The 25,799-nt window shown below is 34.9% G+C and overlaps 5 protein-coding genes and 1 pseudogene across 6 annotated transcripts; 4 read left to right on the plus strand and 2 right to left on the minus strand.

Moving 5' to 3' along the window:
* Nucleotides 1-787: 787 nt before the first annotated feature.
* On the minus strand, nt 788-2,825 carry LOC106307755 (PHD finger protein ALFIN-LIKE 7). Its single transcript, XM_013744799.1, has 5 exons — nt 2,565-2,825; nt 2,369-2,401; nt 1,816-2,044; nt 1,384-1,510; nt 788-1,302 (listed from the first exon to the last, which is right to left on the minus strand). Exons 1-5 carry the CDS (start codon nt 2,659-2,661, stop codon nt 1,036-1,038), a joined length of 753 nt encoding a protein of 250 aa, XP_013600253.1. The 5' UTR covers nt 2,662-2,825; the 3' UTR covers nt 788-1,035.
* A 2,212-nt stretch (nt 2,826-5,037) lies between these two features.
* On the minus strand, nt 5,038-6,436 carry LOC106308920 (annotated as a pseudogene).
* A 1,558-nt stretch (nt 6,437-7,994) lies between these two features.
* Nucleotides 7,995-10,302, plus strand: LOC106309516 (mitochondrial substrate carrier family protein B-like). The gene is made up of 7 exons (XM_013746561.1): nt 7,995-8,573; nt 8,704-8,783; nt 8,873-9,080; nt 9,184-9,316; nt 9,540-9,724; nt 9,796-9,930; nt 10,027-10,302. The coding sequence occupies exons 1-7, from the start codon at nt 8,418-8,420 to the stop codon at nt 10,117-10,119; spliced, it is 990 nt and encodes a 329-aa protein (XP_013602015.1). The 5' UTR covers nt 7,995-8,417; the 3' UTR covers nt 10,120-10,302.
* Nucleotides 10,303-10,839: 537 nt separating this feature from the next.
* LOC106310121 (plant UBX domain-containing protein 7-like) lies at nt 10,840-13,488 on the plus strand. Its single transcript, XM_013747328.1, has 7 exons — nt 10,840-10,877; nt 10,978-11,119; nt 11,841-11,938; nt 12,047-12,257; nt 12,358-12,435; nt 12,537-13,112; nt 13,201-13,488. Exons 2-7 carry the CDS (start codon nt 11,027-11,029, stop codon nt 13,366-13,368), a joined length of 1,224 nt encoding a protein of 407 aa, XP_013602782.1. The 5' UTR covers nt 10,840-10,877; nt 10,978-11,026; the 3' UTR covers nt 13,369-13,488.
* A 5,538-nt stretch (nt 13,489-19,026) lies between these two features.
* Nucleotides 19,027-20,535, plus strand: LOC106308921. The gene has a single exon (XM_013746021.1). The coding sequence runs from the start codon at nt 19,027-19,029 to the stop codon at nt 20,533-20,535; it is 1,509 nt and encodes a 502-aa protein (XP_013601475.1).
* A 1,409-nt stretch (nt 20,536-21,944) lies between these two features.
* Nucleotides 21,945-25,246, plus strand: LOC106311873 (protein indeterminate-domain 6, chloroplastic-like). 2 transcript variants are annotated; one of them, XM_013749196.1, is made up of 4 exons: nt 21,945-22,010; nt 22,435-22,644; nt 22,940-23,339; nt 24,240-25,246. In XM_013749196.1, the coding sequence occupies exons 2-4, from the start codon at nt 22,461-22,463 to the stop codon at nt 25,066-25,068; spliced, it is 1,413 nt and encodes a 470-aa protein (XP_013604650.1). In that variant the 5' UTR covers nt 21,945-22,010; nt 22,435-22,460; the 3' UTR covers nt 25,069-25,246. The 2 variants fall into 2 exon arrangements, with proteins under 2 accessions (XP_013604650.1, XP_013604649.1); XM_013749195.1 differs by lacking the exon at nt 21,945-22,010 and adding an exon at nt 22,017-22,101.
* The last annotated feature ends 553 nt before the right edge of the window (nt 25,247-25,799 follow it).

Raw genomic sequence — 25,799 nt, forward strand, 5'->3', positions numbered from 1 at the left:
GATCCGGATCCGTCGGATCCGTGAACTTAATATCCAGATCCGGATTCGTAGTTTCCGGATATCCGGATTTCGGATATCCGTTTCGATATTGTATTATCCGCGGATATCCGGATCCGGATCCGGATCCTTAAAAATAATTAAAAATAATATTTTTTCAAAAAAATACTAATTTTTTAAATATAATATATAAATCAAATATTTATAAATATATTTATATATGTCTATAATATTGTAAAAACTAAAATATAATATTATAAGATTAATTCATGTATAAATATTAATATATCAAATATAAATATTAATGAAATTTAAAAATTTAATGTGTTTTAAAAATACGGATCCGGATCCGGATATCCGGACCTAAAAATTAAGATATCCGGATTCGGATTGGACGGATCCAAGATTTTACTATCCGGATTCGGATCCGGACACTCCGGATATCATATTTTCGGAGCGGATCCGGAGCGGATCTCGGATCGAATCCGGATCTCGGATAATAAGTCCAGGCCTAGAAGAGATAATGTATTGTTAAGGAAAAAAATGAAAAGATAATTATGTACAAAAAGATTATTAGTAGTAATTAGTATCACAAGAAAAATAGAATACGCTTTAAGATATTTTTCATAAGTTGGCCCAAAATAATATTTATCGTAATTGTTTTCAATGTTTTGACCCAATGCATTTTCTCAGAGTAATGATACAACTATAATCATGAGTCATGACAAAGAAATTCAATTACATATCTTATGATATCATTTTTTTTATTTCAATAATGTTATCATACTAATAAGAGGAAAAAAAAACTAATTAACAAACTAAAAACATAATTTTCTCAGAAACATAAGACAAGTTAGTCATAGCATTTTAACATTAACAGCAAAAAAAAAAGAACACCAAGACACTACTAAACTGCAAAGCTGTCTCAATCCCATTAAGACTACACAATCAAAAGCCTTTTGGTTCTTCTTCATCTCCTCACAACTGTGAAAACTTTCTCCTCTTTCACAGTCCCTAATGTTATTATCACACCTTCATTCAAGCTCTCATCTTCTTGTTGGTGCTGCAAGTCGGACACTTGTAATGTTTGATGTGCTCAGCCTTGGCAGGTGTGATCTTCACGCATTTTCCATGGAACCATTTCTCACAAGCATCACAACATATCCAGAAGTCATCATAGTTGTCTCCACACGCACCACAAACCGCACCTTGCTCATCATCCTCCTCATCTTCTCCGCTCTCATCGTCTTCTCTTGGTGGCGGAGACATCTTTGAAGCCTTGGTGTGAGACTCAGATTGACGAGGCTGCATGGGGAGAGAGTTAACAGAGATAGATAGATAGATAGATTCGGATAATGGAGAAAACAGAAGCTACTAACTATATACCTTGACACCACTAGACTTGCTTCTGCTACTGTTGTTGTTAGCAGATTGGTCCTTGGATTGCTTTGCATTGCCAGTTATAAGCTCGAAAATGGTTGGGAGTTCATTTATCATCTGGAAGAGCCTCTTCCTGAAACAAATTCAATAAGCTCAGAGTCAGACAACACAAGCATAAACTGTTTTGACTGTAATAATATCAAAAAACAAACACTGCTCTTTGACTGTTCAGTAAACTTAAATTCAAGAGAAGAACAAGAAGTTCACATGAACTTTGCATTTTATATATCTCAATCAAATTGACTCATAACACCACTAGCACAGATTGTTACTACTAGCAGCAACAACTAGGATGCTAGAAGATTGCAGCTACCATAATGGTCATTGCATCTCTAACAAACATGTGTATAAGAACAGTGAGCAGAGAAGGAATGTTACCTCTCGTTTTTACCAAAACCGAAACGGGCACCGAAGTAAAACGCAACAGAGATGAGCCACGAGTCACTGTGAACAGCAACCAAAGTAATCCAGTCTTTCTCTGGCATCCCGTCTCTTGCAAAGTTGATGCCCAAAGCTGGTTCAGGAAGCTCAGGAGGGACCTCGTCGACAGGGAGGTTAACCTCCCATGTCTCATTAGGAAGTCCATAAAGACACAAGTTTTCCTTCTCTGCACAAATTTAAAAAAAAAAACAGAATTACCCCTAAGAAGAAACCCCAACACTAACACTATCCAATCTGTTGAACAAACTCATGAAGAAAAAAAAGGCATTTACCATCACAAATAGAGACGAGAAAAAACCTAAAACATAGAAAAAAAAAAGAACTATTGAAAGCAAAACATGCATTGACCATCCCTAATTCAAGACCAGGAGGCGATTAATCTCAACTACTTCAATGACACACACACACCCACACACACTTTTTGAAACCAAACAGAGAAGAATCAATACGATACAAAGTGAATACAAGAAGGGTGAGGGTAAGAACTCACCAGGGTCACACTGAAGGAAAAACTTCTGCCCATCTGCAAAAATAAAATAAAAACAAAAGCATGAATAAACCTAAAAACCGTCAAATCACATCAAAAAGATTAAAACTTTGGCGAATCTGTACGAATTTCCGATAAAGAGATTAGCTTTATAGATTCGAACAACAAAAGGAAACAGAGATTCAAGCGAGAGGTGGACCTGTTGTGAGAGCCTTGAGGAGACCAGCTCTGCGACCCTTGAAGTCGCTAAACACCTCTTCGACAGTGCGGTGTATCGGGTTCTGTATTCCCTCCATGTGAATATGAATCAGCTTCGCCGGCGGTGAGAGAGACTGCGTCTGAGCAGAGAAAAGCCCAAGATCGGCTTTTTTTTTTTTTGCTTTTCCCCCTTGGAGAGCAAATTTGTTTTACCTTTTTTTATTTCGTTTTCGGACACACAGACAAATCTATAACCTTCTTTCTGAGGAATTTATTTGGGGAATTTAATAAGAGGAAGAGGAGGAGGTTAAATGACTATTTTAGGGCTGGGATATTTATTTATTATTTTATTTATGGCACAACATGTATTTATCTCTGTATTAAATTATTTGAGATACGGGGATGATTGGTTCGGCTGTGGATTTAAAAATTTAGCCATAGATAAATCGGTTGTAGCTGTAAAATTGTTACTGTAGATTTTTTCTGCAGAGACTTTTGCTGTTGTTAAATTTGTTGTAGCTGTAAGCTGTAGGCTGTAAATATTTTAAAGTAAAATATATGAAATATGTGTTGTATATATAAAATTATTATTTTATATCAATTAAAATAATTTCTATTAATATTTTTTAATAAATTATCAAAATTTATTGTAATTTAAAATGTGATATGTAAATAATATTTATATTATTTAAATATCTTAATAATTTAAAAACACTCAAATTCAAAATTAAAATATTTATAAAAGTTTTTATTATGATTATATAATTTATTTGATATTATAGATATTTTTTTCATTTACAGATTCTACAGCCTATAAAAAGAAGATGTATGGTTTTTGCCTAAATTACATAAGAAAAAGTTTTGATTTATTTTTTTGCTGTAATTTTAAAAATAAAGCTAAAGTATGATTGGTAAAACTAAATAAAAACTTGATGTAGACTTTAATTTTTAAAAGTAAAGCTACAACATGATTGGTAAATTTAATGATTTAAAAATAAATAAAGCTAAAGTGGAGAGATAAAGCCCAACCAATCACCCCATTGATTTTTATAATCAATGAATTAAATCGACTTTATCCTAGTAATAAATAAAATTAAAAGTCCTTAAAAAAGAGCTAGGATAATATCACAGTGATGTGTAATATCCTGGCCCTAAACCATTGTAATTTTAAGTAATAAATCAGTTGACAAAGAAAAAAGTCCTTATAAAGTTATGTAACGTATCAAAGCTTTAAGATCAAAGAGTGACATGATGATTGCGGTATTTCAAACTTTTTAAAATTAATTTTTAGAAAGAAAAGGATTAACGATTTTATTAGAATTATAAATTACATATGTTTTCTTTTTTTACTCAAACTCCAGAAAGCACTGATAGAACATTAGGCAAAAGAGAAACCAATGTGAATATGTGATGGATTTGATTGAACGATAATTCACCTATTTCTTACAGACTGAAGTGTGAGGCTAAGTATATACATATTATCGAATCATGAGGCATTGATGCTTCTATCACCAAAAGGATATGAAGTTTATCACAGTTGGAGATACTTGACCTGTTAGACAAGCCACAGACATTTTCAGTCTTCATATCAAAAGTCTCCAGTTGCTGTCTACGAATCCAGTTGCTCATTCACGCCAACATGAAGAATCATCATAACTTCACATGGAAACCAATATTTCCACCACATAGCAAGTGTTTTTATTCATGCAATGGTCTAATGGCATTGATTTTAGTTTTGACCATATGCATTGAGGGACAAATATTCTTTGGATTGGTTTAACTAGCTCAGTATTATATATGTGTCCACCATACATCATTATATCCAAGCCAACACCGCATTTTGATTTGCATAGAAATCAGACATTTTCTGAGCCTCGCTGATATCGCATACCACCATATATGATGATCATAGATAATTATGTTTTTTTTTTAATTTGTTATTCTACAAAGACTTGTCATGGAGCCATGGAGGATTTGATATAAACGTTGACAAAGAGTTTCCATCATGGAATAAAAGTCAAAGCAAGAAACATCTGATGATTCCTTTACTGGGTAGTTATCATATTATATATTTTTTTATTTAGAGAATTGTTTCTTCTTTTTATGTTGCAGGTAATATAGTAGGGGGTTTCTCATTGTTTTTAGCAATCAAGGGTGTGATGTTACTCACCATGCCGCGCATAGGGACAAAGATCTCATATTGGAAGTTATAAGGGATATTAAATAGTATATAATATAGATGGTCCAATTCACTTATCACACATTATTAGTTTTAGATTGGAAGCTCGTATAAGATAACATTATGGAACTGTCTGCTCTTTGACTTAATCACAAGTTGTATATAGCTGAAGACTTTGATAAAAAATTGCTGCACTTAAGCACAAATGAAACAACACTCTGTTTATTCATGAACACATAATTGAGTCACATTCATCACATCCATTTTATTAAAAAGCCTCCTATTTGTGATGAGTTCACCATTTTAACTTTGTCGGAAAATACTGCAAACAATAAACACGGATTATTACCGGCAGGTTAGGGCACAAAGAAAACCAAAGTTTGCTTCAAAATTGTAAACATATATACACCTTGTTGATAAGGGAGATATAGTATGGTTCCACTTCCTCCACGTTTATACGGACTTTGCTTTTGCTGTAGAGATCATAAATGTTGAACACTTTCAGCCACTTCATGTTCTCTCTGTCTTCATCATTCACCAAATGCTCGTATGCTTCTGATTTGTGAAGAGCTGCGAACCCAAACAAAATAATAACCCGTAGCTGTATAATCTTGACTCCATAAATTTAAACAAATCAGACTGTATGTCATAATACTGTAGAACGAGTGGTATCTGATGATGAAAAGACCAGCTGATGGTAATGTAGTTTGTTTCTCCTTCGCTACCTATTGAAGTAATATCATCAAATAGAGTTTCTTACAATTTGTTTTATTGAGATTCAAGTTTGCTTACAAGGTACATATAGTCGTCACGTCCCCAAGACATGAACACATTGTCTAGCTAGCCCACAGCCTTCGGTGTATATTCCATAGTGTTGTAACTTGGATTATTGTAGTCTGGATTCTCCATGAAGTACTACATCGAGAAAGATAGAATCAGTTTTCATATGTTTTAAAGTTTAAAAATTGTGCTAAGGGATGGTCAGGATATGTATTCACCAACAACAGATCATTGAGGAGCTCACCAAATGAAGGGTGAAGAAGAACTTTACCAAGATCTGATTTACATTAATATGCGATCAGAACCGGTCATCAATAGAATTTTACCATGGATAAGCCCGTTAGATGGAGCCAGTCTTCATAGGGTAATATTTTCTGATGGCTTCAGCTGTCTGAAGCAAATGGTCTATCTGAGGCTCGTCCAGATCAGGATCACTCTCGTCTATAAACTCATTCAGAAGCTCACAACATTCCCAAATGCTTGTCTCGGATTGGTTTAGCTTCCCTTATCCCTTTCTAATCTTCCTAGAGAAATCAACGGTTAGGCCAATGCGATTGGTTCTGTAGAATTTAAGGAGTATTTATAGATTTTATTATAGTGTTTATTAATTTAAGGAGTATTAATTTAACTATTTTCATTAAAGTAAAATACAAATATCAATTTTTAAATCAGTAACTAAAAAATGATAAAATTGTACTTATTTATCATAAGCCTTCTACAATTTCAAATTTAATAACTTATATCGTATGTTTGCAATTTACATTGTTTTACAAGGTTTCTGATCGACTGGTGTAAACAAACTTCAAACTAGCTATTGAGGATGACTAAAGCAGAAAACAATTGTTTTCTACGTGAGAACTTCGCCTAAGTTTCAGTTAACAAATTGAGAAAAAGACCAACCAGTCAAAAGCCATCAATTGCTATACTAGTTAATCGCATTCAGTTAATTTAAATAAAATAATAACCATTCAGAAGCCATTTTTAACCAAAAAGATGGATCAAATGTCATATCATTAAAATAACGAATTATAAAACAAATGAATCCTAAGTTAAATCATTAAAATAACTAATTTTCACATTGTTTTTAAACGGCTAACACAAATGAAGTAAATTTAAAATAACTATTTTTCACATTGTTTTTATCCTCCAATGAAGTAAATTCAAAATGAATTTGTGCTTACTCAAAGGATTTCCTTTATTTTCTCTCTCAACTCCTACTATATTCATATCTCAACTTTAATCTATTGCTACTAACATTCTTTATGTGTAATAACTAATTTTCACATTGTTTTTATCCTCGAATGAAGTAAATTCAAAATGAATTTGTGCTTACTCAAATGATTTCCTTTATTTTCTCTCTCAACTCCTACTATATTCATATCTCAACTTTAATCTATTGCTACTAACACTCTTTATGTGTATTAACTAAATTATGTACTAATTATGAAATTTTAATTTTAATGATTATTATTTTATTTTATCTATATCATTATTGAACTATAATTTTCTATTTAAATACCATCTACAATATTTTGTCAAATAAAATTTTATACTATCACACTGTTTTTAAAAATACCATATATGATCCAAAGGGATTATAAGTTTAGTAAATAAATAAGGAGGAAAATGGCAATTATGATCATTTCGCTAAAAGAGGGAGATAGAGGATATCAGCACTTGCTTTTTCAGTGAGATTAGCTGATAACTAGGTGCATGCAAAAATGTATGGACGAGAGAGGAAGATATTGGATCGACGTAAACAAGTTAAATGGCTATGTTTTTTTGTGTGCAGAACCTAACTTCTTTAATAAAAAAATGAACATTACAATAAGACATAAAGATATCATAAATTAAAAGAGATAAGTCTTCAAATGCATGGAAATCTGAGACAGTTCCCGATTCTTTGAAGGTTTACGGCAAAGCCGAATTGTTGAAACTTATTCACATGTGATGTTAGGCACCAACCACCACCAACGGAATTCGATAACACGAATCCGATTGTTTCTTTAAATATGATGTAATAGTATTCGTATTTTCATTTTTACCTTCAGAATGTTGCACTATATAGAGAGATTTCTTTCATTTTTTTATCTTTTCTAAAAAGAGAGAACAAATGTCAAATCATTAAACTAACTAATTATAAAGACGAATGAAATCTGAGTTAAATCATTAAAATAACGAATTTCGCATTTAAAAAGAAAAATTTGTTGATCAAAAGAAAAAATATTTGTTTGATTCTTGTAATTGTAAAGTTTCTCATACCAATTTGTGTAATTCTATATGAATTAATCTGGACGGACATTGAATGAACTATCCTATCCGATAAACTGGGCCATAAGGTTATACAGTCTGTCTGTCTGTAAGGTTTTAATAAAAATGGGCCGTGTCAATAAGTAGGTCCACCGCGTTTTCGGTACACCGAATCACATGCAATCAATCAAAAGGTATCTCTGTTTCTTCAAAGCCTCCAAAAATTGGGCGACCAATATGAGTAAACAAACAAAAACAGAGCAGAGACGAAAGTTTTGAATCGTAAAAAAACCTTTCCGTCTTCTCTATTTCTCCTCTCCGAAATTCACGGCGAGCCTTGCGTCGCTCTTTCACCCCCCGATAATAAATCCCCTGAATCTTCTCCCATTGATTTGTTTCGTTTGGATCTGAAAGAGATATCGTTATTCTGGATTTGAATCTGAATGGTTTGATCACTGCAGAGTGTGTGTTTTCGAGGGCCGTTGATGAATATTGCTGTGAATCTGTTTCCGAGCTTTGCGTATTCGTTTCTGAGATTTACAGATTTGAATTTCGATAAGAGATCTGCGTCGAGGATAAACCCTAGATTTAGATGGGATAAGGCTGTTCTTCTTCAGCTTAAGGAAGATAATAATAGATTGAGAGATGGGTTCGTCACAAGGCTCCACGCTCTCGGCTGATGTGATGAGCCTTGTGGATACGTTGCCTGTTCTTGCTAAAACCCTCATCGCCGGAGGAGTTGCTGGGGCTGTTGCTAAGACTGCTGTTGCTCCCTTGGAAAGGATCAAGATTCTATTGCAGGTCAAAGCTTTGGACTTTGTTGATCTCTCTATGTCTCAATGGGTCTGATTATATGTGAACTGTAATTAGATTTCATTGAAAGATTTCAACTTTTAACTATCTAATGATCGTTTACATGTTTCAACACCAGACTAGAACAAACGACTTCCTTGGCGTGTCCCAGTCGCTAAAGAAGGTGTTACAATGCGATGGTCCTCTCGGATTCTATAAGTAAGTACCTTGTGGTTTTGAGTTTTTAACTCTTATGTTTGCATCTACGTCCCCTCAATTAATTTACTCAATCGTTGTGCTTCTTACAGAGGAAACGGGGCGAGTGTTATTCGGATTATCCCTTATGCCGCTCTTCATTACATGACGTATGAAGTGTATCGTGACTGGATTTTGGAAAATAATCTCCCCTTAGGTTCTGGTCCCGTCGTTGATCTTGTGGCTGGTTCAGCTGCAGGCGGGACAGCGGTTTTGTGCACGTACCCTCTCGATTTGGCTCGTACTAAGCTAGCTTACCAGGTGCGTGAACTTGAATATATATCTTGCTTTCATAGTTCTTTTGTTATTTCTTAACTCTGAGAATGAAGAATGTCTTATAGTTTCTGTTATTATTGCATTTAAGGTTTCTGACGCAAGTCAGAGTTTCCGAGGTGGTGCCAATGGAGTTTACCGTCAACATGCATATTCAGGGATAAAAGAGGTGCTTTCAATGGCTTATAAAGAAGCGGGACCACGTGGGCTATATCGGGGCATAGGTAAAAAGCTCACACAATTTGCTTGCATTAATGTTTAAAGTGTATTACAAATTGACAGTGGAAGTGATTTCATCATAGTTAGAAACCTTTCTGATCTTGGTTGATTAAGATTTAGCTCAACAAACTGATTCTTTAACCCTTTCCTTATGCACTATAACACTTTTCTTAATTTGGATTTGGAGATGATTACAAAGGTTGGGGCTTTCCTGTGTGCTTTCCGCAGGTCCAACGCTGATTGGCATCCTTCCATACGCGGGCCTTAAGTTCTACATATATGAGGAATTGAAAAGACATGTGCCTGAAGAGCATCAAAACTCTGTTCGAATGCATCTACCTTGTGGAGCTTTAGCTGGTTTATTTGGCCAGACCTTGACGTACCCATTGGATGTTGTTAGGAGACAGATGCAGGTAAAAGAAACTTGAAATAAGATTAAAACTTTGCACCATTTTCAAAACTCAGAATCTTATTTGACAAATAGGTCGAGAATCTGCAGCCTATGACGAGTGATGGCAGCAACAAACGGTACAAGAACACATTTGATGGGCTTAACACTATTGTTCGAACTCAGGGTTGGAGACAGTTGTTTGCTGGTTTGAGCATCAACTACATTAAGGTAAAGTTTTCAAGTATTTGAGAGAATCACTCTAAGAAATAATCTCATTTTTGGTTCCATATCCATGACTCGTGGATTTGTCTTTTGTGTTGTTAGATTGTTCCATCGGTAGCAATTGGATTCACGGTGTACGAGTCAATGAAGTCATGGTTACGGATTCCACCACGAGAGAGATCAAAACCAGCCTAAGGGCTTTTTGTTCATTGATACTCTTAGGGCAGGACGCAGAAGATAACACTATTTCTCCTTAGTATTGAATCTAGTGATAGTATTGTTTGGATAAAATTAAGCAAAAAGTTTACACATTTGTTATCAAACACACAGAAATAGGTTGATTCTTGTGGTTTGCAGCCAATTAAAAGATTTCAATTATTCTTATAGTCCTGTATATAGTTCTAATATATGTATCATTATTGGGATGATTATTTTGGTGGGTATCTAGATTATATAATACTTATATAACTTAATTATTCAAAGTAAATATAAAATTATGTCATTCATTACAAACAGTGTTGGTTTTTCTAATGAAAAACTCTTTCATTCTCTCTTTTTCTATTTTCTTTTATATTTTTTTGATGTTGAGGGACTTAACAAGAGATGTTCAATAAGTATACCTTTAGGATTTAGTATACAACAAGTTAATGATGCAACAGATTTCATATGAATAAAATCTCATAAGAAACTAATAATGTGGGAGAAAATCTTAAAATGAACTCTATAGTTACATTAATGATTTTGCCCAATTTCATAAACAAAGCCCATTAGCGGCAATGATCACTAGACCTAAAGGTTAGTATAGTCTTTTCCAATATTACAAATATGTATGCGTGTATATATATTGTGGCAGCGGGATCAAATTTAATCGTATTTCAATCCTTCTCCTCCTCCTCCTCCTCTTAGGATTCAACTCTACAGCTTTCTTATTTAATCCTAATCTTCTGGGGAAAGTGCGATTACTTGGCCTATAAACTCTGAATTTATCTTATTTCCCCCAGATTATTCGAAAAACTCGTCTTTTCCTTTTTGGTGTTTCTGATATATCCAAAGGTTTTTTTCTCTTACAAGGTTGTCCGAGACTTCAAAAGCTACGGAGCGAATGCTCTCTTCGAGGGACCAACAGAGATTAGTCTCTTCTTTCCTTGGCATCGCTGTCGGGCAGACAGCTGAAACCGCTCGGCAGTTCTTACAGGTTCGCTCGTTTTGCTCAAAAAACTGTTAAATTTGTCTAGATGCTGTAGTCAGCTGGTGTGAATATGAGTTTTAACATTAATTGAGTTTCTGGTTTACTGGTTCCTTGTCTTAAAAAAGTGATTGATTCGGCCTTATATTAGCTTAGGGTATTGGTGTTGAAACCCTAGCTTGGACACAAAGTGTGTTCCTTTTTGTGGTAATGTTCGGTTGATCTGGCTGTTTGTGTAATGAGATCTCTGTGTCTGTAATGGAGAGTAGCTTGAGTTTTGTTACGGTCTGCATTGTGACCAAAGGTTTATATGATGAGATTTAGTTGATTTTTTTTTTTGTTTTGAAGTTTCTATCTTTGTATGATCATTGTTACTTCTTCATATGACCTGCCCTGTAAGTAACTCGTTTTAGCTGTTTTATAGTTTCTGTCTAGAATTTATTTTGTTTATACTGATTGGTTGGTTCCCAGAATGAGTTGAATGTTGCTCTTTGCTGTCAGATAGTATATTTTACTCTCTTCACTTGTTTAAAACTACCAGTGTTCTAAAAATCGGTCTAGGCGGTATGAACGAAAGGAGTTTTTTCAAACCGATTTATTAAAAAATCGGTCCATGCGTTCAAAAAATCGGCGTAGGCTTCCGCATAAAGAAAAATCATCTATAAGATACTGCCTAGAGATTTTTAGAACATTGAAAACTACTAACATAGTATAATTTTGCTGTCAAAAGGCAACGAGCTGGAATCTTAATGAAGCTGTTCAGCTTTTCTACGTGAGGGAGACTCTTTATGGTGACCCAATGTATTATGGTGACTCAATGTATTATGGGTTAGTCTCTCTTTTTTCACCCTCACTAGTTCTCTTTGCGTAAGATCTTAACGTCTAAAAACAATGCTGGATGTAGCTCTTATATCTTACTTGCGTGTTTGTGATTAGGTATACAATGTTGGGAAACTATGAGCGTGAACTGGTTTCTTTGATTGATTTCCTTGACTTCAGCGAAGAGCCAAAACGCCCTGGAGTTTGGGAACCAGATGAGGTTGCCTCCTCTGCCTCAGCTTCAGCTTCTACATCAGGTCCTCGGCATAGCTTGGCCTCGTTGTACCGTCCTCCTTTTCATCTGATGACTCATGGCTCCTTTGAACAGGTTCTCTACAAAGTTCCTTACCTTTTTTTTTTTACTTATTGCTTGTCTGCTTCCTTACTCTAAACCTTTCTATATGATTTTTCTTTTTTTTTTGGTTCAGGCAAAAATTACGTCTACTGCTCAGGATAAATGGCTTCTCGTTAACCTTCAGTCCACCACTGAGTTCAGCTCTCATATGGTTACTCTCTAACATGATTAGTTTTAGTTTGATTATCACATGATTTAACATTACTCTCAGTTACTGACATCCTTTTTTTTTGTGTGTTTCTTTCTCAAAAGCTAAATAGAGATACTTGGGCAAATGAAGTTGTTTCTCAGACGATCAAAGCCAACTTCATCTTCTGGCAAGTCGATGATGATACCACGGAAGGAAAGAAGGTGTGCACATACTACAAGCTAGAATCCATTCCTGTGGTGCTTGTAATTGATCCCACATCTGGTCAGAAGATGAGAATGTGGTGTGGAATGGTCGAACCAGAGACTTTGCTACAGTATTTAGTGCCGTTCTTGGACGGTGGTCCTGGTACACACTTTGCTTCTCTCTCAAAGAAACATCCAAGAGGCAGCTTCTCATTGGCTCCTCATTCCAAACCCAAAGATGAAGAAGAAGAAGAGCTACAACGAGCATTGGCTGCTTCCTTGGAAAACAACGGCATGAAAGAGTCTTCTGATGATGATACATCACCAATAACAACGCCTGAAGAAGCAGCTGTTGAAGCAACGGTGCTGCCAACGTACCCACCTCTGCCTGAAGAACCAAAGGGAGGTGACCGCAGCGTTCAATGCAGAGTTGGGATACGTTTACCAAATGGACAAAGGCTCCAGAGGAACTTCCTTAGAACTGATCCAATTCAGGTTAGAAACAACATTGATTCTTGTGTTCTTTTTGTTTGTTTGTCTGAGATTTTCTAAGATCTTGTTGTTGTTGTTGTCTCCATTGCAGCTTCTCTGGTCTTTCTGCTATTCTCAGCTTGAGGAATCAGAAAGGGAGAAGCCACTGAAGCTAACACAGGCGATTCCAGGTGAATCAAAGACGTTGGAGTATGAATCTAACTTAACCTTGGAGCAATCTGGTGTTGCCAATTCCATGATCTCTGCTACGTGGGAGTGACAAGATCATTTATGTAAAAAACCTATCTTAATTATCAGATTAGTTATTTTAGAATGATCATTTGAAGAAAGAACAAATCTATGAGTTTTTTTTATTTGCAATGAATGAAATATCATCATCTACGATTGGATTGGATTGTTACAGTTGAAAAAATCATCTACAATTTCAGTCATCTTTTAAATATCTATTAATTTAGTTACAATATTGTTTTAGCTAAAATGGTCAATAATGTGTTAATTTTCTACATTTTTGTTAGCTTAATGATTTCTATATTAAACGGTTACTATGATGCTTATATAGTTATATCAGATTATACATGCTTCTATATCTGTTTAATTAGATTAATGATTTTGACTAAAATTGTCATTATATTACCACAAACAACAACTAGAAGTTGAGTTGTAAAGCTAACTCATGTGAAGTGCAGCGTACATTGGTGACGCGTGATTTTTATGATTAAAACAATGGTAGTAAGGTGCGCGTGTGGATAATTCACGGAGACCCACATGTCCGTTTCACGTTTTGGTCCACGGAGACTCATATGTCTTTGCAGCCACAAGTGGCATTTAAAAAACAAAATTACAAGGGAAAAAACAAATAATATAGAAAAGCATAAAAACGAATTGCTTAGTTGTTAAAAAAGAATGAAAGAAAGAAACACTACAATGAAATTATAAAATATTTATTTTTATATATTACTAATATTTTTGGTTTTTACCTTTTTAGTAGAGTCAAAATACAGCTTGTGGGTTAATTATCTACTCGAGCACACGTGCATAAGAGTTTTAACTATATTTATGCAAAATAACATTATACTCTTAATATGTTAAACAATATAATTAAAAGTCAAAAATTTAAATGTTAATAATTGAGTTAATCAATACTATTAAAAGGGAAGAAGTCTTAAAAAATCTAACTATGAAAATTGTTTGGACCTTTTTATTTATTTTATTATTTTTTGGTCTTACTTTAAATTTAAACTAACAATATGTTACCATATATTTCTCTAACAATAATTTATTCAATTCCTTTATTTATTCAAATTTCACTCTTAAATCTTAATCACTACTATTACTATATTTACCATTTTGATTTTTAATCGTAAAAGCATTGAAACTAATGTTTTATATTATCACTTTTATCATATAATATATGATTTAAAGTAAAAAAAGTTACACGACATATATGTGTACATTCTAACTTTTTCTTTCTTTCATAATAAAGTAATCATATCTTATATAATTTTTTCCTCTAAAATATCATATCATATACTAAACTTTCAACCGTCTATAGTTTGATAGATATTTTCATATTTAAAAATGAGTTTTTTGAATATTCATGTTACCTTCACAAAAATGTAGAAATTCATTGGTTCTGTTAAAATTAACCAGACTTCACGATATCAGTATTGATTATTCACGATTTTGAAAATTATTGGTTTAGATATTATACTTTTATATATTTTTCACTTAAAAACGAATCAATACTATTAAAAGAGAAATAATCTTTAAAAATCTAATATAAAAAAGTTGTTGGAGTCATGTATAACTATTTTTTTTGTAATTTTATTAATCATTCTAACCATACAATATTTTAAATATTTTTAATAGATCATAATATTATTCCTTATGATATTTTTACTCAGAAAAATATTTTATCAACCATGTTTTTGTACAATAACGTTAAAAATCTATATCAAAAGGTTGTTGGACCTGATATGGAAGGTTGTTGGACCTGATATGGATGTAATGAGCCCACATATGTTCGGGTATTTAGGATCCTAAAAAAAAATCGAAATATCTAAAAAATCTGAAAAATATTCGAAACTCCAAACAAATACCCAAAAAATTCAAATATCTAAAAATTCAAAATATTATTCAAAATCTGACACGATGAACTGAAAAATACCCAATTTTTTTTTATTTGAAAATTTACATGAAATCAAAACTATAATCGTAAACCAAAAACTTAAAAAATATATCCATAATACCGGAAACATATTCGAAATATCCAAATATACCTAATAAACACAACATATTTATGATCGGGTCTAGGGTAGGATCCAGACTCAAACAAAGACCTGCGGGTCCAAAAAAAACCCAATAGGTTATCTTCTCTGGACCTGAACTAAACCTATATTTTCGGGTCGGCTCGGTTTATTTTTTTATCCGGATATAATTCTCATGCCTAAAAGAAATTTACGTAAAAGTGTACATATAAAATCTCAAATAAACTAATTCGTAGATTATATAACTGTTAAAAATTATATTTTTTGATATAATAAGACTTTGTATTATAATATAATCCAAAAAATTTGTGCTTCACAAGCGCAGATCAAAATCTAGTACTCTTTAATACCACTACAAACTGGAGCATACGTGTACAACTGAACTTAGTTGTTTTAAATGAAAATGTTTGTATTTTCTTTTAATAAATAATAATTATATCTTATTTTAGAAAATAGTTTGTTTTTATGGTCAACTGTTTGTTTTTCCTTATTAAAAAATATTTCTAGAAGAAACGCTAAAAGATATTTTTTGTTTATGTAATATTTTATTTTTTATATTTTAATTTGTGAAGACAAAAATTATTTCCTATAATTATTGAAAATTACTATTACATTTTCCATTAATTGTACCGCAATTTCTATTATTTTTGTAAATTTGATCATATGGCTTCAATTGGTGACCTCTTAATGAACAAAATAAATGGAAAAAATATTGAACAAAGTTTCATTTAAGGAATTGAACTGGAAAAAAAAATTGACTACAGAGGAATAAAGAATTGAACAATTAGTAAATATAACTGGTAAACAAACAGATGAATAGAGGTTTTCATAATTTAATAAAGAGTTTATTACACACAGGGGCAGTTTCAAGTTTTCTTTTACATTATAGAGCAGTTCCCGCTACAGAGGTAGTTTTTGGATAGAAAGACTCCAAAAAGCGTAACTGGTTGTTTCATTTAGTTAGGTTAATTATTTTATAATATTTCCGGTTCGATTTTTGAATTTCGAAGCGGAGTGGTGGGGTCGTGTTATTAATTACTTTCACCTTTACCTTTTGACAAACATCAGTTACGGAGAGTAAATCTCGAAACTCTGTTTGAGAGGAATAGGAGGCGATATCCGGCCGGTGAGACTTTAACAGCGTACGTTGAAGATTCCGGCGACGTTGTCGAGGAGACGGAATCTGCGGCTGAAAGTGAACATAGGTGATTAGGGTGATAACTGATTTGATTTTTTAATTTTTTGCCCTTTGTAAATAAATATCTTTGTGTTTCCGAAGGTGGCGAAGCGGTGGAGGATATCGAGGGGGGGAGCGGCGAAGAGGCGCATGGCCTTGATGATTTTAAAGAACTTTTGTCTAGGAGGTTTTTTGTGACAGACCGATTCCCAAGCGAGAGACATAATCTAAAATCTGGGAATCTCAGGGGTGTTGGAGAGGATGAAATGGGAACAGAGAGAAAGAAAGAAGTTCAATACATACAGGTTGCATGCGGTTTTGATCCAAACCAAACATATATTTTGTGTTTTGTGTATGTACATTTTTTTCGTGTACACGAGTACATTGGGTGATCTTTACAACATGTTGGACATCTAACATCTATCTCAAACATATGTGTACATGTAAATATCTGATAAAATATAATATGTATATTGTACACGTTAGCCCTTATCGATAGTGAAAAACATGTGTACATGTAAATTTCTTTTGAAAGTATATATGTCAAACATGCAAACATCTTTAGATGTGTTAAAAAGAATAAAAGCCTTCCAAGATCTAGCTTTCAATGCATAACCATCAGTGCCTGTGAAATATTTTCCGCAAATCTCGTCCCATCGATTTGTTCCAATATGGGAGCATGCTTCCATGTAGAAAGATTGTTGTTTATTGTATTGTGTACATCCCATGTCGTGTACATTATGTACAGTGTGATTGTGTACATCCATGTTGGGTACAATGTGATTTTGTACATCATATGTCGTGTACACGTGTACATCTCATGTATCCCATGTCGTGTACAATGTGATTTTGGGGACTAATCTGCACATTTTAATGCTCTGGAGCCAGAATGAAAATAATCAAAAGCCAGCGGACTATTTCTGAAAGATTATTGTTTTCTATACAATGTGATTTTGTACATCCCATGTCGTGTACTCGTGTACATCTCATGTCATGTACAATGTGATTTTAGGGACTAATCTGCTCATTTTAATATTTTGGGGGAATAATGAAAATAATTAAAAGCCGAAGGACTATTTCTGAATATATACGGAAGGCCATATTGCTACATTGAAAGTATTGGGGTAAATTTATGAAGCAAATTGATCAGATTGTAAATTGAGGCATGTTGTGAAAGAAGCAAAAAACTAAAGGACCAAAGATGAAAAAGATGAAACTCATCCATTGATGTCGCTCGGTCTATCTTTTCGTCGGATCTCGTTGACGACGATGGCGAGCAGGCAACAACAGAGCAGAGACACGATGGTGAGAATTAATTCCGACGGCGGAGAAGTCTGAAAGCACGACCCGAGATGGAGCGGTCATGGGCTTGAGACGTGGAGAAGCTGATGTTAACGAGACGCGACGAAGAGCAACGACCACCGGTGAACGAGACCTAACATCTACGCCATCTTGGACAGAGGAGCTGAGGACGGAGAGCTCTCCTACTGTAACTCGTTTATTGACCCGTCAACTCCAAGCACCAAAAGAATCAACTTTTCTTTAGCTTTCATCATCTAGGATTCCGTAATTCTCGAACCCAGAACTCAAATTCGTCAAAGCTCGAGTCCTCGACGACAATTTGCTCATACTTTTCTTGGGTTTTCTTCCCTGCAAAATGTACGCTGCTGGTTAGTATTGTTCACTGCCATTTTGCCTAATCGAACGTCGTGGTTGGGATGTTGATTATTTTTATTAGTTGGTTAGGTTCATAGATGGGAAGCTATTGTAGAACATGAAAAGCATGGCTTGTGAGATCTGAGAAAAAAATGTCGGAGTAAAATCGATGAGGGAGAGAGAAAGATGTTAGGACTCAAGTGCATTTAACCGTTTCGTTGACCAACTTCATGGTTAGTTATGTTATTTAGTTAGTGAATAGGTAGAAAGTAGTTTTGGTTAGAAAAAACTGCTCTAGTAGCAAGAACTGTCTTTTAATGTTATAAAAAACTTAAAACTGTCTCTGAGGGTAATTGTTCTTTAATAAATATAAATTAGCATCAATGCACACGTACAGTGAAACAAGAATTATTAACTATTTATAGAGTTAATGGGATAATCATGAGATTGAAACGATAAGTTTAAACTTTATATGATAAGGTTAAACTGAGGTTGAATGTTGATGAGTGAATATTTTGTTAGTTTCTTGCGCCAACTTTTAAATTCATGTGAACTTTATAACTTAAAAAAACTTTAAACTATAGATTCAACTCGTTCCTTATCGAAATTAGAGGAAGAATTATTTGTTCATGAGTTCCTCCTTAAATGAGGAAAAGAGAGGAATATAGTGGGGCCCGTGTGTTAAAAATTGGACAAAAATTTCAATCTGATTGGTATTAATTTTTGAGGAACAACAATTCATCACATTCTTTTCCTAAAATGTGGTCACCAATTGAAGTAGTGTAAAACATTACACACATATACACGAGATGATACAATGTTCGCGGACGATACAATGTTCTTCACGAAAGCCAACACTAGAAGCTGCGCCACCCTGAAGAGGATTCTTGAGGAATATGGAAACGCTTCGGGTCAACAGATCAACAGCCTTAAATCCTCCATCACCTTCTCAGCTAGAACACCACAAGAAACCCGCGACCGGATTAAACAATCTCTTGGTATAGCGACAGAAGGAGGCGTGGGAAAGTATCTTCGTCTCCCCGAGCTGTTTACCCGCAAGAAGAGAGACCTCTTCACCTCTATCGTTGATAGGATAAAGCTAAAAGCCACCTCATGGTCCACACGGCGCTTATCGCCAGCCGGGAAATTGACTATGCTCAAAGCAGTCTTGGCAGCTATCCCAACCTACTCCATGTCATGTTTCCTCTTACCCTTGGACCTTTGTGACCGTATACAGGCAGCACTCACCATGTTTTGGTGGGACTCAGATGCTACAACAAGGAAGATTTGTTGGATTGATTGGGATTCTCTACCGCAGCCAAAACAGAAAGGAGGTTTGGGTTTCCGGGATATCCGAGAGTTTAACATCGCAATGCTGGCAAAGCTTGCATGGATAATCATCAAGAGACCAGATAGTCTCATGAGCCGTATCCTTCTGGGTAAATATTGCCACAGTTCATCTCTCCTTGAGGTTTCGTGCTCGGCTTCTGCATCGCATGGTTGGCGAGGTATTATGATGGGGTGTGAGCTGATTGAGAGACACCTTGGGAAGGCTATTGGCAACGGGGAATCAACTAGTGCCTGGACAGAGTCTTGGCTCTCTACTTCAGAACATCTACGACCCTATGGACCTTCTCTGGAAGAAGATAGCGCACTCGTAGTGGCGGACCTCCTGAACAGAGAAGATGCATCGTGGAATAAGGAAAAAGTGGATCTGCTCTTTCCAGAGATCGCCCACATTATCTACCAGATCAAACCAAGTAGACAACAAGCGGAAGACTCCTTCTTATGGCAGAAAACAAAAACCGAGGAGTATAGTGTCAAGTCGGATTACTATGCTATTATGGAGAAAAATGAGACAGCTACGAACAGAGCTCCCACGCCAGTGGGATTCAGTTGGAAACAACATATATGGATAGTGAAAACATCGGAAAAATTAAAGCTATTCTTATGGAAGCTCAGTTGTGGAGCACTTCCTCTAGGAGTAAACCTCCAAAACAGAGGTATCGCATGCGGAGGACAATGCCCGCACTGTAACGCACCGGAGACTGCTTTGCACCTATTCTTCTCATGTCCTTTCGCCCAACAAGTATGGGGTTTGGCTCCTCTCCATGTAGCGCCAGACTGGAGTAGCCTCACCACACCTGTCCAAGCTCTTATCAGCCCTCCTCACCTGACCTGTCTACCACCTACAGGTATTACCTCCCCTGTCCTCCCGTGGATCCTATGGAATCTGTGGTATGCTAGGAACCTACTGGTCTTTGAAGCCAGACCGGTGCCTTCTACTACTATCCTAACAAACGCCTTGATGGGAGCGCGTGAATAGGAAATAGCTCAGGTCACTGTAGGGAACAAACCTATCGCTATGCAGCCTATAATGTACCCAACCGTACCGGAAGAGTGTGCCATTATTAACTGTGATGCGTCTTGGAGGATTGAAACCTTAACTGCAGGTCTTGGATGGATAGTTGAAGACAAGCAGAGTGATCTCTGCATTGAAGGACAAGCCCGGTCTGAGTTTGTAGCCTCACCTCTTATGGCAGAGGCCTTGGCGTTGAGAGAAGCCCTGATCACTGTGCGACAGCATGGGTCACCGAACGTCTGGATTCGATCCGACAACCTCGAGCTCATTAGAGCGATCAACTCGAAAGTATTTCCTATGGAGCTCTATGGAGTTCTTAAAGATATTGAGTCTCTATCCTCGTCTTTAAATTTCATCCTTTTTTCACATGTTTTGCGTTCTTGTAATGTTCGAGCAGACTCTTTGGCTAAAGATGCTCATCTTCAAACCAACATAGCTTTGTACTAAACTCCTTTATTTATATGAATTATCAGTTGACAAAAAAAAAAACACGGGATGATTAATTTGTTCAAACTATGTTAATGTTTATATTAACTGTTACATTATCAAAATCATGTTTTAAAATATATTTGATATAGTCACCTTTAACAGAAAAAACACTTTAAATCATACATTATAGAAAACAAAAGTTGACATAAAATTATAAGACTGAAATAAATTTAGTAATGTTTTCTTGTACCTCTAATGGGTAGACAGGTAGTACGTAAACTAATATTCGAGGTAAAGATAGATGGAAGAAAAATAGTGAAGGCTTAGCCGCTTAGGTTGTTTAAATACAAAAAATCATGAGTTTAATGATAAGAAATAAAAAAGGTTTTGTCTTAAAGCCATCAGAGAGACACGAGAAAGACTCTGAGGTGGCCCCCTGACCACACCCGCATGTGCCCACATTTCACCGTTTCTCTTACAATGACACCCAAACCGTAACCTTCCTCATTTTTTCAAAATGTTTTTAATATAATACTTATCAGAATTTCCTAAACCACAATCTTACACTATTTCAAGGTTTGTCTTACAATTTATTTTATGCTGCAATATAACCCATAATTTACGATGCTGTAACAATAATTTAGAATCTTTTATTTAAAAAAATATAACTAAAAGATTGTAATAAAGTAATTTCTAAAATTTAAAGAAGAGAGAAGTGTATCATGCCATCTAAAAAATATTTACAACAGGTAATTAACCATGTTAAAATTATAATGAGATCATTTAAACCATAATTCCACAACGTAATTTTTAGTCAATATATAAATCACCATAAGTTGGCGACGAAGTAGAAATATATCAGAATTTTAATCAGTTAATTCTTTATAAGGGAGAAAGGAAAAGAGACTTATATATATAATATGTATGTATATTGAGATATTACAAGTCACTCCAATTATTAAAAAAGCAGAACAAGAGAGAAAGAGAGAGAAAGATAGGGTTTTTTTGAGGTGTGTGTATTTGTATATATATATATCATATATATATTTGCCTACGGTTTCTTCTTCTTCATCCTCTAACAGTATCATCATCACCTACTTGGTTTCTTTCTTTGTCTCTGAGTTTTAGCTTTTTGTTGACCTTTTTCTTCTTGGTTTCTTTCTCTGCATCTCAAGACTTAGTACAATAAAAAAACAACTCATACTGTCTTCTTTCAAAAAACTACAAATTTAATCTAACTCTTTGGATTTATACTTGTTCTCTTTGTTCTCGTAAATGTCTTCTAGTGATTTTTTTTTCTCCTTTTTCATGTCGTCAATATCTATGGCTTCTTCCTGTTCTTCTAATTCTTTGCTTTCGTTTTCTTGTGAATCATATTTTCATTTCTTTCTTCTCTGTCATTTTTTAAATTATTTTATTTATGGATCTTTGTAGATTTAGCAAAAGGAGACTCTGAGGAGATGTCTTCATCGTACAACAACTCAATTTCATCATCTTCCACTCAGTCTTTCCTCCTGGCCAGCGCCGCCACCGGAGCAAACAACTTTAACCGTGAAGAGACGGCGGTGACGATGATTCAACAACCCAACTCCGTTGCTCCACTACAACCACCCAAGAAACGAAGAAACCAACCTGGAAACCCAAGTAAATCTATTTAATATATGTTGTTATACATAAACATATATTATAAGTTTGTGTTCCAAATTCCAAAAAAAAATAAAAATAATAATAAGCATTAGTGAATAACTTTCCTTAGATTTAATTCAATTTTCTTTGTATATTAAGAATCAAGATTATCATCATTCGATCTGATAGATTGTATATTAATTATTTGGAATTGCTTGTGATCTCTATTCAACAATTTTTACAAGAAGATTCATTAGTCTATCAATTTGCTTATTATGTATAATTGAGTCTATTTTTATTTTAAATTGAACAGATCCAGATGCTGAAGTGATAGCGTTATCTCCAAAGACAATAATGGCGACGAACAGATTCCTATGTGAAGTATGCAACAAAGGGTTTCAAAGAGAACAGAATCTACAGCTTCACCGGAGAGGACACAACCTTCCATGGAAGCTGAAACAAAAGTCTAAACAAGAAGTGATCAGGAGGAAGGTGTATCTGTGTCCGGAGCCCACGTGCGTCCACCATGACCCGTCACGTGCTCTCGGAGACCTCACCGGTATCAAGAAGCATTATTACCGGAAGCACGGTGAGAAGCAGTTTAAATGCGAGAAATGCTCTAAGCGTTACGCTGTTCAATCTGATTGGAAAGCTCACTCTAAGACTTGTGGTACCAAAGAGTATCGCTGTGACTGTGGTACCATCTTCTCTAGGTAAACTATATATCGTCTTTCTTGGTTCCATTTTCAATAAACTTTTTTCTTCTTTTTTGATAATTTGCCTTCAGTAATATCAAATGAGAATCGGTTTATACATACTAGACTGTGACAAGAACATATGATAATAAACATTCAAAAACGTGTTGGTTACTCCGTACGTTATATTCTAGCGGTTTCATTTTATGTTCAAACCTGAAAGCAATTTTTACTAAATTTTAAAGGTTACTACTCTAGGCTTCTGCTTGAGATTCCAGTTAAAAAATATGTCGGTCAGTGAATAGTAAAATTCTAACTAATGATTATGTAAACTTTATATGTATATTGACATGTGAATGAAATCTATGCATATAGATATCATCATCTATATTGGTCACGGAACATCATATTTCCTACATGGGGACATGAACATATATGCATATATACACATAGGATCCATCAATATATTTGTTTGGTTGCTGATGAATAGAGTAAGTGAGGAAGATAGTGAGTGGGATAGGAGAAAAATAAAAGATGCTAAATTTGGTCACATGTGAGTTGGATTTGTTTCTATGCATTCCCATTTTTGTTTTCTTCTTCTTCACCTTTGCAGGTTCCTCTTTCCATGTACCTCCTCTTCTTGTGGGCCTCTCCCTATTTCTCTTTCCTTTTTCTTTCTTCATAATATAAATTTAGTTATTAGATTATGTATAAGAGTGGTTGGTTTCATTGTTTAATTAATGAATATTGTGGTCAGTGTGATATAGGAGTAGTTGATGAACACTTCACATCTCTAGGGTTTTATATATTTTATTATATTGGTTTTGGTTAAAATATTCTTCTTCTTTTTTAATTTGTGCATTAGCTTACATAATTTGTAATATTAACCTTAATACATTTTTTGGGGTGTTATGGCAGAAGAGATAGTTACATTACGCATAGGGCGTTCTGTGATGCATTAATACAGGAGTCAACAAGAAACCCTACCGTGAGCTTCACGGCAATGGCAGCAGCTGCTGGTGGAGGTGTCAGTAGACCTGGATTTTACGGCAGTGCTGCTTCTGCTCTCTCTCACAACCATTTCGGTAACAACTCGAACACTAGTTTTGCCCCTCTAGCTGCAGGTTACAATCTGAACCGTTCATCTACCGAAAAGTTTGAAGCCTTCCTTCCTCAGTCCTCAAACCCTAATCCCGGGCCTACCAATTTTCTTATGCAATGCCCTTCGAACCAAGGATTCTTGTCGCAGAACGATCAGACACTCATGAACCAGCACGGTCTGATCAGCCTCGGTGATAACATCAACAACAACAACAATAACAACAGCTTGTTTAACCTCGGATACTTTCAAGACAACACCAAGAACACTGATCATACAAGTGTCCCTTCACTTTTCACCAATGCTGATAACAACGATCCATCTGCTTTGCTTAGAGGGTTAACTTCTTCATCTTCTTCAAGTGCGGTCGTTAATGACTTTGGAGATAGTGATAATGGAAACCTTCAAGGTCTAATGAACTCTCTAGCTGCGACAACAGATCATCAAGGCCGGTCCGGTAGCAGTCTTTTCGACCTTCATTTTGGAAACAATCTTAGCATGGGAGGCTCTGATAGGTTGACTTTGGACTTTCTTGGCGTCAGTGGAGGCAATGTGAGCAACGTAAATGGTAGTGGTGGTCGTAGTGGAGCTCCTTTGGACGTTGATATGAAGTTTCCACGTCCAAATAATCCATTTGAAAAATCTTGATGCTGGTATCTTGGATAATTTATTTTAAGCATCTTTTTTTCGTTTGTCGTTTTCAACTATTAAAGTGAATACATATCTTAAGTAATATTTGGGTTTTTTCAACGAGTAAGTCAATTCCATTAGTTAGACGTTTTTTCTCGGAAATATCGACTATATAATTTGTTCTTTTATGATATGATTTATATGAATCCATAACGAAACGTCATCTATATAATTGGTTGTACATTTGCATGTAGCATGAGAATTAATTTAAACAAACATTAGCTATATGTAGTATCTGAAGACTAATCTTATTTTTCGCATAACCAAATGAACTGATTGATAGATGCATACATAAATTATATATCCCACGTTGCACATGCATGTTATGAGCCAGATTTCAAGAGAGATCTGTCTACAATAACACGTTAACGGATCGGATAATATTCCAACAAAAGCATAATACAAACAGAAGCATCCAACATTCCAACTCTATTCAGTTCGTGTCGTAAGCCAATATTTAGAATATACTAATAAGAATTGTTATAACGTCAGTTTTGTTATAATATATATTACAAATTATATACAATAGAAAGATGTTCGGCCACCTAATTCAAAAGAACGCATATGGGCAAATGTGACATGATTTGTATAAATTATTTCAGCAAATAATCAGAATTTTCAAGCATCAAATTAACATATAATTAACTTACACAAACGGCATCAGTTTAGCTGGATGGAGACGAAAAATT

The sequence above is a fragment of the Brassica oleracea genome, chromosome C8, assembly GCF_000695525.1.
Source record: "Brassica oleracea var. oleracea cultivar TO1000 chromosome C8, BOL, whole genome shotgun sequence".
In the NCBI taxonomy this organism is placed as follows: domain Eukaryota; kingdom Viridiplantae; phylum Streptophyta; class Magnoliopsida; order Brassicales; family Brassicaceae; genus Brassica; species Brassica oleracea.

Excerpts from the sequence above, each read along its gene's own strand:
- LOC106309516 (XM_013746561.1), top strand. The coding sequence starts at position 8,418 with ATGGGTTCGTCACAAGGCTCCACGCTCTCGGCTGATGTGATGAGCCTT. Across the intron at positions 9,317-9,539 it reads TGGGCTATATCGGGGCATAG|GTCCAACGCTGATTGGCATC; the intron begins GTAAAAAGCTCA and ends TGCTTTCCGCAG. Across the intron at positions 9,931-10,026 it reads TGAGCATCAACTACATTAAG|ATTGTTCCATCGGTAGCAAT; the intron begins GTAAAGTTTTCA and ends TTGTGTTGTTAG.
- LOC106308921 (XM_013746021.1), top strand. The coding sequence starts at position 19,027 with ATGTTCGCGGACGATACAATGTTCTTCACGAAAGCCAACACTAGAAGC.
- LOC106310121 (XM_013747328.1), top strand. The coding sequence starts at position 11,027 with ATGCTCTCTTCGAGGGACCAACAGAGATTAGTCTCTTCTTTCCTTGGC. Across the intron at positions 11,939-12,046 it reads GGTGACTCAATGTATTATGG|GTATACAATGTTGGGAAACT; the intron begins GTTAGTCTCTCT and ends GTTTGTGATTAG. Across the intron at positions 12,436-12,536 it reads CTGAGTTCAGCTCTCATATG|CTAAATAGAGATACTTGGGC; the intron begins GTTACTCTCTAA and ends CTTTCTCAAAAG.
- LOC106311873 (XM_013749196.1), top strand. The coding sequence starts at position 22,461 with ATGTCTTCATCGTACAACAACTCAATTTCATCATCTTCCACTCAGTCT. Across the intron at positions 22,645-22,939 it reads AAACCAACCTGGAAACCCAA|ATCCAGATGCTGAAGTGATA; the intron begins GTAAATCTATTT and ends TAAATTGAACAG. Across the intron at positions 23,340-24,239 it reads TGTGGTACCATCTTCTCTAG|AAGAGATAGTTACATTACGC; the intron begins GTAAACTATATA and ends GTGTTATGGCAG.
- LOC106307755 (XM_013744799.1), bottom strand. The coding sequence starts at position 2,661 with ATGGAGGGAATACAGAACCCGATACACCGCACTGTCGAAGAGGTGTTT. Across the intron at positions 2,045-2,368 it reads TTTCCTTCAGTGTGACCCTG|AGAAGGAAAACTTGTGTCTT; the intron begins GTGAGTTCTTAC and ends AAATTTGTGCAG. Across the intron at positions 1,511-1,815 it reads GGTTTTGGTAAAAACGAGAG|GAAGAGGCTCTTCCAGATGA; the intron begins GTAACATTCCTT and ends AATTTGTTTCAG.